Genomic DNA, 17840 nt, shown 5'->3' with positions numbered 1-17840 from the left:
ATTAATAGTAGTTAATTTAGTGTTGGTAGTAGTATATAAATTATAGGTTGTATATAAGGATATAGTATAGGAAGGAAGAGAGATATGAAGCAATTTTAGTCTCAAGGTTTAAGGGAAGATAAAGAGTGTATACACCTACGCCATTGTGATCGATTCTGAGCCATGTCACACAGAGTCTCCAACCATTGGTTACGATAGTCACGCGGACCCCAACCAGGTAGTCTGCATCTGCCAACATGGCTCAGACTAGAAGTTAGTGACTTCAAGCACTGATGCCATGTTTTGGTTTGGCCGCCCCTAACTCTCTTCCAACCGTCCCCAATACTAGCCATCATAGCGCGTCGTGGTAATCGGTGTTCAGGCATACGTAACACATGGCCCAACCATCTCAGTCGATGAAGATTCATCACCTCATCAACTGATTTACCATCGTTCCCTAATACCCTGCGTCTAACCTCACTATTACTTACCCGGTTATCCCAGCAGATGCGAGCAATATTTCTAAGGCATCTGTGGTCAAATACTAGTAACCTACGAGTATCTTCTACTCTTAATGACCATGTTTCACAGCCGTAAAGTAGAACAGAACGAACTGATGCGCAGTATACTCGTCCCTTAATTGATAGACGGATATCTCGTCTTCGCCATAGGTGACGTAAGTTGGCAAAAGCCAAACGAGCTTTTTGAATCCGTGCTGAGATTTCGTCAGACACCAACCCATTAGGGCTGATCAGACTTCCAAGATAAGTGAAGTTGTCGACGCGTTCGACTACTTCACTCCCTATCCTTAGTTCGGGTGTTGACGCAGGCCAGTCCTGGAGTAACAATTTACATTTGGATGGGGAGAAACGCATCCCAAACATCCTGGCATTATTACTGAGTTCCAACAGAAGACTCTGCATTTTGCCAGCGTCTTCACCAAACAGGACTATGTCATCTGCGTATTCTAAGTCGCTTAGTGGTCCCCCTGGTAGGAGATCAATTCCTGTAGATTCAGTCGAAGAGAGTGTTATTTGCAGCAACAGGTCTATAATGAAGTTAAACAAAAACGGGGATAGTGGACAGCCTTGACGGACACCACTTGAGGTTGTAAAATCATATGACAGTTCGCCATAAGCTCTTACTCGACTAATAGTGTTCGAGTAAAGAGCCTTCAAAAGGTTTATGTACTTCTCAGGTACACCTTTCAATGACAGACACTGCCACAGAACCTCTCGGTCTACAGAGTCAAATGCTGCTTTCAAGTCAAGAAAAACTATCATTGTCGGACGCCGATAAGCGTGTCTGTGCTCTAAAACTTGACGAATGGTGAATATGTGGTCGATACAGCCACGACCAGGTCTGAAGCCAGCCTGATTTTCTCGTGTTTGCAGTTCACGAGTCTTAGTTAGGCGCCTGATAATTATTGAGGCTAGTATTTTAGATGCTATGTTAGTCAGACTAATCCCTCTATGGTTATCGCAGGATGATTTGGACCCCTTTTTATATATTGGGACAATCAGTGATTGTGACCAGTCGGATGGGATTACATCCGTCTCCCAGATTTTAGCCAGAATATTAGTCAACCTAATCGCTAAAATTGGACCACCATATTTAAAGACCTCTGGAGCCAATCCATCTGGACCAGCTGCTTTTCCTCGTTTCAGATTACTTATAGCCTTTTGAACTTCAAGTAGGGTCGGGGGGCCTACCTCAATGTTCCATTCAGGTTTTCTGGGAATAGTGGGTAGTTGTGCAGTAGCTGAAGGCCAGCTAAACTGCTCCTTAAAGTGTTCCGCCCATCGTTCTAAACGTTTAGGTTGAGAGCAGATAAGGGTTCCGTCTTTTTCCGAGATTGTCTCACTTACACTTGACTTCTTAATTCCGGTTTCTTTTATTAGTCTGAATAGTTGCCTGGTGTTGCCTACAGCCGCTGCCTTTTCCATCTCTTTTGCTTTCGTTGCCCACCACTGCTCACGATCGTTCCTTAGACTTTTAGTTAACCTAGATCTAATTTGTTTACGCTCTTCGTCGTGTTCAGAGCCTGATGGGATGAGTTTACGCGAATCCATCAGTGAAATAGACTTAGAGGAAATCCACTGGTTTTTTGGAGCCCTATGGTTTAAATGACTAATAGATGTGACTGCTGTTTCCACAGCTGTTCGTATGTCTTTCCAAGCAGCATCTGGGTCAGTCTCGTTTACAGAACTGCCTAGATGTGAACTCAGTTGTTTCTGGAATTCGCATTTGGCTTTCTCGTCCTCCAGTTCAATCCTAATGGGTCTTCTTAGTGTAATTTTCCTGCGTCCATTGAGGCGCAGACAAATGCGCGCTCGTATTAAAGCGTGATCAGAGTCTAAACAAGTATTCCAATACGAGCGACAATCTTCTATTGAGCCTCTCCAACGATGACTGATGACAATATGGTCTATTTGAGTCCATCGTTGGTTTGGTGCAGGTGGTCGCCATGTTAGACGATGTCTCTCCTTATGCTTAAAATTAGTGCTTGCTAAAAATAAACGATTGTCTGAGCATAGTTGCAACAGACGATCACCATTATCGGTTCGTTGAGCCGGAATACTAAAACACCCACCTAAATGTCTTTCTGTTTGATTTAAGCTGCCTACCTGGGCATTAAAGTCACCCGCTACGACTACTATGTCTGAGCGCTTAGCTTTCTGAAGAAGCTCAGAGAGTTTTCTGTAAAAGTCATCTTTTACTTCATCATGGCTGCAGTCAGTGGGAGCGTAGGCAGAAACGACGAAAAGGCAACGACGTGTGTCCCTATCCTTCCGAGTTCTTACGGAGCCATTTAGCCGGACAGCACATAGGCGACTGTTAACGGGGATCCATTCTAATAGTGCCTGTTCTGCCCTTGTACTTAGTGCTATGCCTACACCTGCAAGTCCGCGAGAACTAGCCAACGGGTCGCCAGATACACGGAGGGTGTATTTCGTCGGCTGTCCATTTTGGCGAGGTGAGGTCAAGTGAATGACCACACTGGGATCCTGTATGCGTGTTTCGGAGACACAGCATACATCAATGGTACGAGATTCTAGAGTTTTAGCTAAGGAGGCCTGTTGACCGATTTGGCATAGGGTACGTACGTTGAAGGCTCCAATGTGTAGTTTGGAGCGAGGTTTTAGTAGACCTGGGACAGCGTTTCGCGCACTAGAATCGTTGGCCATGGTGACACTTGAGGAGGAAACCGGAACAGGAAGTTTAGTGTTGAAAGTCAAGGTAGAAGGAATAGTAGGAAGTGAAGAAGGAGATTGATTATGAATACTTAAAGGATTTCATACATTTTATTACTTAGTTAGCATTTAGAAAAGTTGTAGTAGGAATCTGTCACTAAAAAATCCAATTCCCTGGTACGGCCGAGAGTGGGGAGAGTCCGCTCTCCCTCTCCAAATGCTCTCACATGGCCACACATATAAAGCCTCTGCCACACAAGTCCTACTCACTGCCTTCTCGCACCAGGGGGGCTGTTTACGAAATTGAGAGGACGAAAAGCGAATGTCTGGCGCTTTAACCGGGTTGGTGGACACGGAATGTTCATCTAGGGTAGTTGGATAACCCTGATTCCAAACCAATGGTACACATGAGCTCCAGTATCCTAAAGGAATAAATGGCATATGAATCAATCGTTGGTCACCGGCTACCATGGAACTGCATCTCCTCACGATGCTCCACTGCCTTGTGGATCAGACCTTTTGGTCAAAGGCTCCAGGTGTGATCCTCTAAGAAAACCACTTGCTTCGGTTTGGGCACCAGGACAGTATCCCAGCCCTCACACAAATCAAATGAGATTTGTGCGGCGCATATGTATCTGGTGCTTCCTTGTACTAATATTTATGTGTTTAAATAAATAAATAAATACTACCTGTTAATATTTCAGTAGCCAGTTCTATTTCTAACAATTTCCGAATGTAAGTTTATTATTATGTATTTACACAAACTAAAAACACCCAATCTATTTATTGTGATAACTACATTCTCTCAAACTTTATAATAATTATTTTCGGTTTTTATGCATTTTCTAAACATTATTCAAATGAAACAGCTCTCATATTTATGTGCACTCAGTCTCCATTTTGATTGTCAATAGCCATTACAGACGTTAGATACAGCTATCGGCCATCATTCATACCATCACCATCGTATGTTGTAGTTAATCCTTATGAAATTATTATAAGAAGCCTGTTAAGTTTGTTTAGGTTCTCTGTCCTTACTATCTTCCGTCAACTCTTTCGTGTATTGTCTTATACTACTTATTAATATTCAATAAACGGTTGTATTCTTAGCAATTTCTATGCGTATGTTGTTACGCAAGTTAGTTGCGTAACTTTCTAAAATATTTATATACATCAGAAGGATTTTGTGGATATTATAGTAATTTCAATAGTTGAGATCATGAGTCAATTGAACAGCCCCACAATAGGATGAAACGGCCGTCCAATGCTTCCACGTTTCCCATGGTGGTCTAGCTTCAATTGACTCATGATCTCAACTATTGATATTTACATATACTTATAACATTTATTGTATTAATTATAAGAATTACTTCCTCTCAATCCCTGTAACAGTTATTCTCAGTTTCGCATAGTCGATGAATCTTCGTTTAAACGCAACGGCCTCCATATTTCCTTGCTTTTGGTTGCCTTTTTACTTGTTGATAAATTGTTATCAAAATTAGACACAGCTATCAGCTGTCATTTGCAATATCGTATGTCATAATTATTCTCTATATTATTGCTGCAGGAAGCCGTCATTCTTTCAGACTTGCAGACACGTTGGGCTCCACAGATACTTCACAAGATTAGGTTTGTAGCTACTTTGCGTCTATTCCTCAATATAAAACTGCATTTTAGACAAATCGTTGTTTTATGAACTTCGGCTTAGGTCGTATCTCAGTTATGTGGTTAAGCACTTCGGTAGATTTAACGACGTCCTTTTCCAATACATACACACATCTTAATCATCACAGATACTTCGGGAGTCAAGGTTAGTAACTAATGTATATATTTTTTGTCATCATAGAACCTATCTTTGGATAAATCATTGTCTTGAACCTCGATTTCACGCGTATCTCAGTCGTGGGGTTGGACTCTTCAGTAAATTTGACAGACACACAAATAAATAAAAATTAACTATACCTTATTAATTAGAATTAAGCAACCGACAATAAAACCAGGATCTGTATGTGAAATACATAATTGCAAGATTCTGTGAATAAACGCAACAATTCGATCAGTATCATCATCACCAGCCATACTTTGATAGATTAAACGTAGTAGAATTGGATTTTTAGAACTTTGATGAATAGCAGGATCTAGTAATTTTCTATATAAGGCCTAAGAAAATATAGAATAAGAATATAGAATATCCAACTACAATACGTATCGTTAAAATGCTAGTAATGACAAAGAAACAACGCAATTTCCGAAATAGGGGTAATATATAGAGGCCAAAGATCAAATCTAATAATTAGGTGTTAAATTCTTTGGCGGGTTGAGTTATTATTGAGTTGTTGTTAAAAAGCAACAAAATAAGTAACCAATGAATAGTGAGAGTTAGCTTAGAAAACATTAATCATAAAGTTAAGCTGCTGGTTTCATCGGATAATGTATTTACATGAATAATACAGACAGAAAATTAAAAATTTTCTATCAACAACTGACCTGATAATAACGATCACGTATAGCGACACAATGAGTTGAAATTTGAAAAAGTACGGACAAAGCTTGAACAGACACAGTAAAGCCAGTTGTATGAACAAGCCGAAACAGATCATTAACCTCACTTAACATAGATGTAAATGCCTCCTCTGAAAAAATAACAATTGAATAATAGTTAGAAATGAGGAAATGGATGTAAAAATAAAACCGCCAGATAAGGGACAAATATGTTATAGTACGAGTTGAAAATTTTGTCGTCATATTTGTCATTATTTGTAACGATTCATCCTCTACTTTTTTTAGTGTTAATACCACTTAATAGTTAAATACCTGTTCATTTACTGAAACTTGAGTCCTACTTTTGTATATACATTAAACATCCTACCTAACTACTCAAAATCAGAATAGCCGAAATGAATTTCAGGCTTGATAGTTGACTTTTTTCAGACTATCGAGTTACCATCATCAGTCAGTCAGCTACAACGTAGGACCAGGCACATTTATGCATCGGTCCAAGTTGCCATACCTCGTTAGCACAACAAGATGAACACCGGATTCACAGAAATAGTTAATTTAGTGGTGGTAGTATATAAAAGATAGATTGTATATAAGGATATAGTATAGGAAGGAAGAACATTATGAAGCAATTTTAATCTTAAGGTTTAAGGGAAGATAAAGAGTGTATACACCTACGCCATTGTGATCGATTCTGAACCATGCCACCTAGAGTCTCGAACCATTGGTTACGATAGTCACGCGGACCCCAACCAGGTAGTCTGCATCTGCCAACATGGCTCAGACTAGAAGTTAGTTACCATCATACAAGAAACAATAATGAAATCTTATCAATGAATCCAAATACTGACAATAGAATTGATAATATATCCTGAAAGTATCTAAATATAGGCAAACAAAAATAAGAAACTTAAATGTCATTAAAATAAGCTGAAAATTTGTTATCCTTTATCCCTGACTATCAAGTCTAACATATAGTATCCAACTACTGGAAGTATTAATAAACAATATAAAACCTTATTTTGTACTTGTTTTGGTATAATACACTAAAAAGTTCTACATTTTGTATTCTAATCAAACAGAATAAACAAAAAGCAGTGATGATAAAGATAGTTCTAATAACTTGTTAGGCACCAGCCCACCAGAGCTAACAAAATTAATGTGACTGAATCAGTTGACGCTCTTAATCACTATACCACCTCTCCTCAGTTGGATAGAGACTTAAATGAGACTTGGAACAAACTTTTGCAAATGAACGGAAAAGAATCCATACCAAACATTTTTATACATCATAATATTTACTAAATGAATCATCTCCTTACTTTAAAAAGATCCATGTTTCAGGGTATGGGCTGGTGATATGAATTGCCTGTGAAAACCTGTAGGACCCATTTCAAATCTGCGGCTAATAGTTGAAAACCAACTGCTTTAGTCGTAAAACAACTTACATTGATGGATTATCGAACATGAATCTACTGTTGTCTGGAAAACTGTACGCGTGCTTTTGATACGTCACGAGTAAAATAAGCCGATCGAAAAAATAAAGTAGTCCTACGAAAACATGATAACTATTAACAAAATCATGAGCGAAAGATAAATCGTCACCCTATAGCAGCTTTAAAGAATGTCACTCTATACTAAAGAAAGTACTTTCACCATTAAACAAATTTGAAAACTAATATTCCTACTTTTCTGATGACAGTACGAATGGCCAACTTGATAATCTTGACAGAATTTAATGTGGATTTTCGCAATATTTATTAGAAATTTTGTAATACGAAAAGTTTAAACTAACGATCAATACAGCTAAACTCAGTTATCATGTTACACTTCCGTCAAACGAAATATTTGCTCCCTTGAGAACCATTTAAAAACTATGAACAGCAAAACATCGACTCCTGGTTGAACAAAATGCAACTACAGCGACTGACAGACGGGGCTAAATGGTTAAAGGACATTGTTTCCAGTCACCGAGTTCTAAGTCGGAACCCCGCACCGCCTATTTTGGTTTAGTCACCAGAGTGGTGTTATCAGCTTTAAAAAAAAACTAAAGTATGGCTTGAAGCATTGTACGTAAAAACAACTTCGGCTTAGACACCCGGACAGTATTCCAGCCCTCATACAAATCGAATCACTTCCGTAGTGCACATATATTTGGTGCCTCCTTGTACATACGTTTGTGTGTTTAAATAGATAAATAAACAGTGAAAAATAATCACAGTAATCACAAGAATGGCACTTACCAGAAATAAAAGGAGCTACTCGACATAAACCGCTAAGCAATATAGTGGTAAGTCGTTCAGGGATTTCCTTGGAATTGGCTAAGGAGCGGAAAAACGACATGTATATCTTGATCAATGTTGACGCCACAGACGATATATTTGCATCAATACCGCTCCCACGAGATGAACTCTTCAGCTCCAAACAACTTAAAAGTGAAATAGCGTAGTATTTTGATCTTTCCAACAAATTGGGACGGAACAAGAAAGATCGAACTTCCTGGACAATTGAATGCAGAAAACTACTGGAAATTCCAGCTACAACCAAGTTATTATGAGTACGGACTTACCAATCAGACGTAACTTATGTATCACTGCAGATGCAAACTCCTTACTACGATCACCGAGTTTATTAATTATAATGTTTAATATTAACTACAGAAATATAAAAAGACAGCTCCTTACCGTTTGATTTTCTTGTTTTTGAACAAGGCTACCAAGAATCCCTAATGACAACGTTATGAACCTCTTAAAAACTAACTACCTAACGCTTTGCGCTTGAAATTATCTACACAGTCACTTAACAAAAGTTTCTGCAAATTTTACAACTCAGAAATAGCTAACCTCTGAGGCTTTGATAAACCGTAAGTACACTGCCTTTAGCTCATCTTCAAAATGCCACAAACAAAGGACATTTTCTTTCGAAGAGGTATCTAGCTTTTCCAACACGTTTAAAGGTCGATTTGTGACAGTAATCAAGGCACGATTTTTCGGGATTAAGCTACAAAAAAGGTGGCTCAGTATGTCTGCATACTAATCAAGGAATAATACGACAGCTTACCCAAAGATTTGAAGCAATCCCGCTTTTTCGACGGCGAGACAAACGATATTAAGTTATCGAGAAATCGAATGGCGTACAGTGGATAAGAGTTCACTAAATAGGCCATCGCACACATGTAGTCTTGCCCAGACTTTGATTTAAGTGCCATAGATAACCATTCTCGCGTGGTCCGATTCAATGAACCCAATTCACTTGGAAGTCCATTCTTCCATAGCTTCAATCCATAATTCCGCTCAAAAGCAGAACTAGATTCACCCTTCAGCTTAAGTACGTCTTCTGTCGATAAAGATGGCCCCGAACACTCGGTCAGCTACGACATAGATAAAATGATCGACCTACCTTGTTAGTAAACCAACTAGACATGTTACTAGAAGAATAATTTGAAAACATTCAAGGTCAGAAGTGAAAACAGCCTTCAACAATAAATGGTTTCAAATGATTCTCGAGAGAGTATAAGAACATTTCGTTTAACGGTCTTCCGTATCTAGTAACACTGGGTCGTCGATGCCGACAGAGTGGAACCCAGATTTACTTAACGATAAAAGAGAAAAAAACATTAGTAAACTATAACGAGATACTGTCCTTAGTCCCCAAGAATATGTCAAGTTTTCTCTCATACGATTCCTGGGAAGTCTCTTGTACTAGCTCAGCCGGCAGAGAATTCCAGCATCTGACTACTCTTAAGGAATAGAGGGTGTACCCACGGTCCGTTCTGCTATATTTTGTCACCAGTTTCTGACCTGACCTTAGAAAGTCAATTATTTAGATATGAAGTAAGCCAATCAATTAGTAGTGGCTTGATACCTATTCGTTTGAACATATTGATAGGACATCTATGGTTGACCCTACTAAAAGCTTTCGAGAAGTCAAGATATATGATGTGAACGTTCCCTTCGCGATCAAGAATGGCTGTCCATCTGTTCACCGCAGTTAGAAGGTTGGTTATACAAGAATGACCCTTCTTGAAACCGTGCTGTTGGGGTGAAAAGCAGTTTGTGGATATTAAGTAGTTGTATATATAGTCATATATCAGGGACTCCATAATTTCTGAGGATAATGAGAGAATTTCTACCGATAGGTAGCGTGAAGGTTCTCTGCGTCGACCTCCTTTGAAGGTTGGTGTCCTTGTTTATGTGCTACAGCTTCTGATACACCAAGTCAGCACCCAGGTTCACTTGAGAGTTAGTATGAGGCGGTTGAAATGTCTGAAAGTACTGTTCTGCCAGAAGATCAGCGGCGTCACTGTCATTGTTATTTGGTCCATTAGAACCTAGCAGTTGAGAAACTAAGGTTTTGGCTTGTCGAAGAGAGGCTGCATGACAGAATCAGCTTTTCGGCGTCTGACTAATTCTCTAGCGAGTTGCTAACTCCACATTTTCGAATAATCCCAGATCTCCAATGAGGTTGAAGAATCGAGCTTCAGTACAGTTGTCACCTCCGATGTACGTGTGTCCAGAGAAGTTGACTACAGGAAGATTGAAATCTCCTAAAATCAGGATATGAGTGTATCTGAGACGAATAGAGCGGAATAATCCTTCGAGCAAATGATTGCCAAACTCGATGTCAGCAGTGGGCTTCCTGTAGATGACTCCAACTAGACACCTCAAGGTGTTAGACAATCTTACTGGGCACCATACAGATTCATCGAGATTGATAAACTCATGAGTGTACACTTAACGTGCTACCAAACAAGATTGTAGGTACAGGGCTACTCCTCCCCCTCTCCGTAATTTCAGATGTCCGTGTTTCAGATGACTTTTCGTGATCTACTCAGTGGAGAGAGAACTACTATGGAGAACAGCTGGAAAGGGATCGACGAGGTAATCACTTCAACATGTCTTGAGGTTCTGGGCCACAAGAAGCACCATCACAAGGAATGTATCACTGTTGGTACACTGTATAATATTCAAGAAAGGAGTAACATGAAGGCAGCAATCAATACCAGCCGAACAAGAGCAGAGAAAGCCAAGGCACAAGCCGAATATACAGATGTAAACAAACAAGTGAAGAGGAGCATCAGAACCGACAAACGTAAATAAATGGAATTTCTTTTCGTAAAGTTGTCAAGAGAATGATAACAGCAGCTTTAGTGTTCAGTCTCCTGGAACTTTTTTACCCCTGTTTATGTCAATTTATGTGAATCTCCTTTGCTTTTCATGTACATTTAGTGGCTTTTATAGACGTGATAAAATGTCTCGCCTTTTCTTCATTGTGTGACACGTTTCCTTTTGACCTGAAAAAGAATACCTGCGCTTTACTACTCAGACCCTTCGATCGAAGAGCTTGATATTGATGTGCACTTTTCAGGCCATTATGCATTATGTAAGGCTATTGAGTTGAATTACCTCTCAGCTCGCCACTGAGGTTACTCTTCTCTGCATGTCACCAACGTCGGATGCACTAAAAATATCTAATGGTTATATGAACACTATTATTATTATTATTATTCGCTGTTGTCAGTAAGAACTTTCAGGTGACATTTATTAGGCAATGTCTTCTATTCGTTTTGTCTTTCAGTATATAATATATAATTCGGTTTCGACCGTTTTGTTCAGTCTTTTCCACTTGTCTACTACCATTCAGTTTGCTAATTATTGTTCATTTCACATTGTCATATTATCATCCGGGTCAAAACAAGCCTACAGTTTATTTCCTACACCATCCATTCAGTTTCCGCGTCCGTAGTTAAAATCGTTTTTCAGAATAAGGTTGACATAACAGCATTTACAAGCTTTGGTGCTTTGAATGAAATTGTATTTCATAACTCGCGTACTTAGAATTATTGTAACATGTTTGTTTAAGATTTTTGAAAGTTTTACCGAAACAAACCTGACGTGTGGGCGAGGTTGATAATGATTGGTTATCTGTTTAGTCAGATATGTAAGTAGTCTGACAGGTGTCAGATGAGTTATGTATTCCCCTTTCCTTATTATTTATTATTATTGATTGATTGTCCATTTGTTGTTGAATTGTGTCGGGTTTTGGTGTAGAAATATATTTACGTTCTAGTCAGGCTAGTTACGTGTTCTTGATTTGAGTTGTGTAGAGTAGACACTGGGAGGGAATCTGATGTAGATATTCGTCCAGAGTAAATTAACGTTCCATTCTCGTGTAAAAAGAAAAAGGACCCTTGTAACAAAACCTTATGGTGCTTTTTTAAAATTCTTCAACAAATGCGATTGCTAAAAATCAGTAATGTAAGCGGATACCCCTCTTCTCAGATTGTTATTTGACATGCTAACTGTCGATAAAATGTACACAAAGTATACGTAAATCTAAGGCCTATTGTCTTCAAACATTAATGGAAACCAGTATCTCATAAGTTATCTAAAATCACAAACCCAACGAAGATAACAGTGATCAACAGTCTGTCAAGATTTACCCCTCTGATCCTACATCCTCTGTCGACTGATTCACTGTAGATAAAAACGACCTTCAAAACAACTGAAAGTGAAGGGATCAATGGTTGGTAAAAGGAATGCCACGTTGCATGCAGAAGTAGTGAAATATGCGACCTTCAAGCCAGATAGATTTCGATGTATGAGTGTTCCATGGTGGGTCTAAATATGAACTGGCATGTAAACATGATATTATTTAGTATATTTCTTTTAGGGTAAGTACGCTCCATTTTTAGAAGTATGATATATATGTTACATTGGTTTGCTGACAGTGTGCTTCACAAGTAGGGTTGTTAAATGGGCGAAATCAATAAAAATAGAAGATAGTACACTCGCGCATATGTCCCGGAGCATTAATGATGAGGTTTATGTTTAAGTATTACACTGAGTACAGTTTTCAAAGTATTTTTTGCAGTGACATCGTGTCCACGTTGTGCGCTAGATTCAAACTCAACATGTTTTTGCTAGGATTCTGGTCGTGCTAATTATCTATGCAATACAACTTTTCGAATTGATAGCTGTTTTAAAGTAGATATATAGCGCCTGGTGTTTGTTGTGACCTTGAAACAACAAGCACGTCAAATTTGTTCCAGGCGTCAGAAACCCCATAGCTTTGCGCTGAGAGCGTGCTGCTGAAAAAAGAGAAACAAAGGAGCATCAATACACTTCGATACAGACACTGAAGAATATTTAACAATTCGTAGTGGAACAGACAGAGGTATGATAAGTTAGCAGGTCAAACTCATACTAGCTCCTGCAGCTACGGTGGAATGTGGTTGGAGCCTCCAGATAAGAGGATGTAGTAGTAAACAACAATGAGTTGTGATATTTAATAAGGTGGAGTGGGTCTAAATGATTGAAGGGAAGTAGAAGTTAGAATAAAGAAATCTGTTTATTAGTACGGTAAGTACATCAAAAGAGTAAAGTGTTGAGACACTAATACCTATATCCTTTGTTGTCTGCATTTTTTAGTATTTTTTCATCTGATGCCAGCCAAAAGATTCTGATGTAAAAGTCCGAGTTAGCATATTATAGGTTGTCTTAATGAAATAGCTAATCGAACGAAAAATTGGAAACATGAGTCTTAATAGTGAGCATAGGAGAACAGCCTCAGTGTCACTAACTGATTGCCTCGTTCTAAATCATAAAGAGCCTGATAAAAACAAAAGGATCTGCGCCGCAAACATGGGTGGATTAAAGTCATCGCCCTCACCATCAATGCTTGCTGGTCACTAACTTCAATCTCCCTCATTTTGTGGTCTCAGGCTCACTTAAGATTTTTTTAGATAAATATTATACCTCAAATGATGCTCTGTGTTTCACATACTGTTGAAAAACACTATTTCCATAAGCACCATTTCACAAGCTTATCAGGCAGTTACAAATTATAGACTATGGGTAAGGCATCGATGCAGTGTTTTAATTGACTATAATATTAACTAAAGTTTGCTAATCAAAGCATAGGCATTAAGAAGGATATAATGCAGGATAGATGTTTGCTGAAGTAGGTGGCAAAGTGTGGGGATGCAATTGTTATAGATAGGGCAATAGGTGATGAAATAGAATTAATTGTAAGTCAACATAATGTACGTGAGTGTTGAAAGTTGATGAAGTATAGACGAGAACGAACTCAAATTATCTTGGTACTGATGGAACTTTGTGCTCTCCTAACCTGTTGATAGGTTACAAACATCACAGATCTAAGACCCCTGATCGTAGGCAAAAATTGTAAAGTTCCCTTGACAACTCATTGGGGTAGAAGTGAGCATCCTTTAGCAACCAACTATAGTTCCGCAGTATCGATAGATCCAATGAGTTATCTGTCTACTTCAAGCAAAAACTAATGAGGGAAACCTATCTAATACATTTGCAAGGAAGAAAAGTAAGGGAAACTAAATTCAACGTCTAGCATGTGGAGGGTCTATGATGACTGAGTGAGAAGCGGATGTGTTTGATCGTGCTAGATCAGTGCAAGTGAGGACCCCATCAAGACGTCTTACAAACGCAGGTATTCTGTAATACCTCAGAGAGTTATGTGCCTAGTAATCCTGTTAAAGTCATCACCAATATCGAAAACATACAGATCTATTTGGCCTGCCAGGCTGTTTACCTCTGTAATGTCTTTAAAAAAACCAGTTTGGTCACTATAATAACAGGAATTCACTTACTCATTCAAACCAGGCAGACTGTTGTGGGAAACGTTGGTTCATTTTAGCTCTAATTCCAAACATTTTTGCAAGCGTAGTTTCCATTTTAATGACTTTGATACCGTAGGCGTCAAATATTTACCAGACAGCGAACTCAAAAATTTACAGGGAGGCAATTTTGAAATTGCCTCACAACCGCAGTTACAATATTCTGAAACACACATCCGTTGTAAAACAAATGCACAGTAAATCATTTGAAAGGAGACCAATTTTCGGGTTGAAATTCATATAACACATAGCATTGTAAACGTTTACAGGAAGTAGTTACATAAAGCGAAGTCACTCTCAATCATTTTAAAAGTGAAGAATGCTCGGGGGGAAACTAGCTGTAGCGGTAAATAAATCAGCGAAATTAGTGTTTCTGTTAGCCTTTAACGTCTCTGCCATGAACATTCAACTGATATGATCAATGGATGGTAAAAGAGTTGTATAAATTTTCTTCCCATATACCTATACTGTCTGCGTTTAACTAATCTGTTGTATAGGTTTTCAAAACAGAGCAACATTAGGTAATGTATACTTCACGTAAAAATATACAAATATATACAAAATATACAAATCTAGTCGATGAATTGTTGACTAATCTATTAATTATCAAGCTGTACAATCATATATATATATGAAAATGCTTTGTTAAAGTACTAATTCTGTGAGGATTACTCTCCTTGTGTGGTGACATTAGAATAGAGTCGTTTATGACTATGTACACTACTTCCAGTAGACATAACGAAAAGTCCTCAGGAAGACCTCTTGATAAAATTCAGCTTGTATTGCCAATATAATCTTACTTTCAATAGTGAGTGAAATAGTGAATGGTAACTCAGCTGGCGCGATTGGGTGGTATACCCATGACGAATCCCTAGCCAGTCACTGTAGTAACGTGACTTTCAAAGACTAGCTTCGGAATCTTTAGATATTACCTTTGAAATAATTATGTGGTGAAACAGCATTTTTAAATACTGTGACAGTCCACTGGTCTTGTTTGTCTGACCCTAAACCAGGGAGGATTGCAATTTCAAAGACTATTCATCAACTTTTGCGCCACCAACCATGTCCGTATTAAAACCGTCCCCGCGTACTTTCTGGATGACGGTGCCTTCTGGCTTTACCCAAAACAAACTCGCTTCATCCTCTTGTATCGTGCTCATCCTGTCAGCGAAGTTGAAACCAGTCTTTTATACATCATTTTAAATTTCATTTCTTCCTTTATTATTGAGCTGCTGATTTTCATTTCACCCAACCTCATACCTCAGAGATCGCTTCAGTGATCCTCCATTTTTGTGTTTTGTATGGAACGAGGTCAGTTTTCTGGCCAGTTTCACACAGAATGTCGTTTGTTGGTTGACAGGAACACCTTAATTCTTTGGTGTCCGACTGCATTTTATTTTCTTATCTACTTGTTTACTTGGCACTTTGTAGCTTTGACTGTACTAGGTTATCATTACATATTGGATCATTTAGCTTGTAGGAAGAGCTGTTTGGTTATTTTATGTATTATATACTATTTACGCCAATATATTTGTTTAAATAGTTCCACTGTCACCACGTATCTAGTTTATGGGTTTATAATAAATACAATTTTGTGATATACCGATGATTTAAAAACTGTACTCCTGACGTTTTGTGACTAACTGTAAGTCACTTCTTCAGCGCAAATAAATGACACAAATAAAATTAACACAAGCTTAATTAATACAACAGAAAAAGTGAAGGAAATTTTCGGAACAACCAAAATCATAACCAATATAGAAATAAAAATGTCAAGTTATTTTGACCAAGGTTATTTGGCATTATATATCACAATATTGATTTTTTTCTTGGGAGGGTGAGTACGAAAAACGTGTACACTTATAGCGTGAAGTGATAGGGGTTGAAAAATGAGTGTGCGTATGTAGACTGTGTGGAAAAAGAACGGGGTCAAACGTTGTTGTTTGGATGGACAGTCCAAATTGGATGATTGCACTAAAAATGCCACGTACTATTTAAACGCGTTGATTTTGTTTTGGTTATTAATTTACTTTGATTAAGCGACTAACATAAAGTCACGAAACGTGAAGAATACAATTTTCTACTCACTGATCTGTAACAAAAATATTCACATATTTATCGTTAACTTACTACCCAATTCCCAACTTATTCGGAACTATCAAGTCCAAACTTGACAATGATACCTATTATGCTCTGGTTTATGCTGTTGGTAGGTGGGTAATTGACTTACTCCACAGATGATATGGAATGTGAGCCGTAAATACTGGTGGTCCTGAATCTTACGATACATACTGAGTCTGCTTCTTCTTAAAATGAACCAATCTAGAAGATTCCTACCTCCCTTACTTCAGGTCACTTTTCTCTAAACTGATAAGTAGAATGCTGTGAGTGTCGATTAAGTGGTTTAATTTGTTTAATCTGATTGACACTTTTTTAGAAGGGCTGTTTTCCGCAGGAAGAAGTTGCCGGCCCTACACCCAACTTTACCCCTTTACTCGGGCTTGAAACCGGCAGCTTACAAGCGTGTTTTTCAGAAAATAGTAATTGCGTATGTGCTCATATGTGGGAGAAAATCACCCTGTACATATTTCGTGCCTTAAGGTAACCCTCGTGCTATTGATAGAAGAAACCAGAGAAGTTGTGAATAGGTCTTTATTTCGATCTTCGCGCAGTCACAGTGGAGCGTGGGATTATCTGTTCAGACAAACAAAGGCTCTCAACATTCAATATAAGATAATAGGGAATATAACGCTTACAAAAAGTAAGGAAGTGAATGAATACTTGAACAATACTGTTTTAGCATATGCTTGGTTGTTTGGGGTCAACTCTTAACCAACCAACCTGAGCTGTTACACATACACTTCACGTGAAAGCTTTTCAGTGATTCTTCATACAAATGACTCCTCTTCTATTTTTCTGTATTCATGCATTCAATTTTCCTCATTTTTTATTTATGACTGTAAATAAATCTTCAAAGTAAATAATTTTCGGCTTCAAGGGTTCTTTTGAACATACCCTAACCTGAAGGGGATTGTTCAGGCGTCTGAACTGACCATCATCTAAATGTATCTTCAGGATCCTTCGCTGCTGACTTCTGATTTGACTGGTCGTGAGATCCTCCGGCAAAAAGGTTATACAGCCAGTGGCTTCTTTAAGTATAAAATATTCTCAGTATCTTCAGAATTGTCTTCAGTTATTATGTAATTGTATTGTCTGCGAAGTCTGATATTAACCGGCTCAGTTTTCTAGGAGTTTAAGTGACCGTTATACTTTCGTTTTGATGAACATTCCTTCTGCTGAGGTCGCTACTGTGGATATACCACAGCTCAATCCCGCTGGATAGGAGAGCCAGACACTAGTTAGATATAATTGAGGGAAAAACGATTTTCCGATATGTTAAGAAAATTTGTTATTCCTAACGAATTCTACATTGTAGTTGTTCGGTTGGCCGCGTGCACTCTTGGTGATTTCGGCCTCACAGTTTACATAGCTTTTCTGCATCACCATGAATTCTC

The 17840-nt window shown here is 38.4% G+C and overlaps 1 protein-coding gene across 1 annotated transcript in view; it reads right to left on the bottom strand.

Moving 5' to 3' along the window:
• The window catches only part of Smp_132590 (ccaat-binding factor-related), a gene marked incomplete at both ends in the record, with an annotated part of 28523 nt that extends 19643 nt beyond the window's left edge, over positions 1-8880 (bottom strand). The window contains 8 exons of the mRNA XM_018799758.1: positions 5136-5333; positions 5661-5806; positions 7916-8209; positions 8242-8326; positions 8357-8397; positions 8436-8484; positions 8516-8697; positions 8733-8880. Of these exons, the coding sequence (XP_018651515.1) occupies positions 5136-5333; positions 5661-5806; positions 7916-8209; positions 8242-8326; positions 8357-8397; positions 8436-8484; positions 8516-8697; positions 8733-8880 (1143 nt within the window). The remainder of the gene's footprint in view (positions 1-5135; positions 5334-5660; positions 5807-7915; positions 8210-8241; positions 8327-8356; positions 8398-8435; positions 8485-8515; positions 8698-8732) is intronic.
• Between the last annotated feature and the right edge of the window lie 8960 nt (positions 8881-17840).

Source organism: Schistosoma mansoni, chromosome 3, assembly GCF_000237925.1.
Source record: "Schistosoma mansoni strain Puerto Rico chromosome 3, complete genome".
Lineage (NCBI taxonomy): Eukaryota > Metazoa > Platyhelminthes > Trematoda > Strigeidida > Schistosomatidae > Schistosoma > Schistosoma mansoni.
The sequence above is the reverse complement of the archived record's forward strand: the minus strand, read 5'-3'. Positions and strand labels throughout refer to the sequence as shown.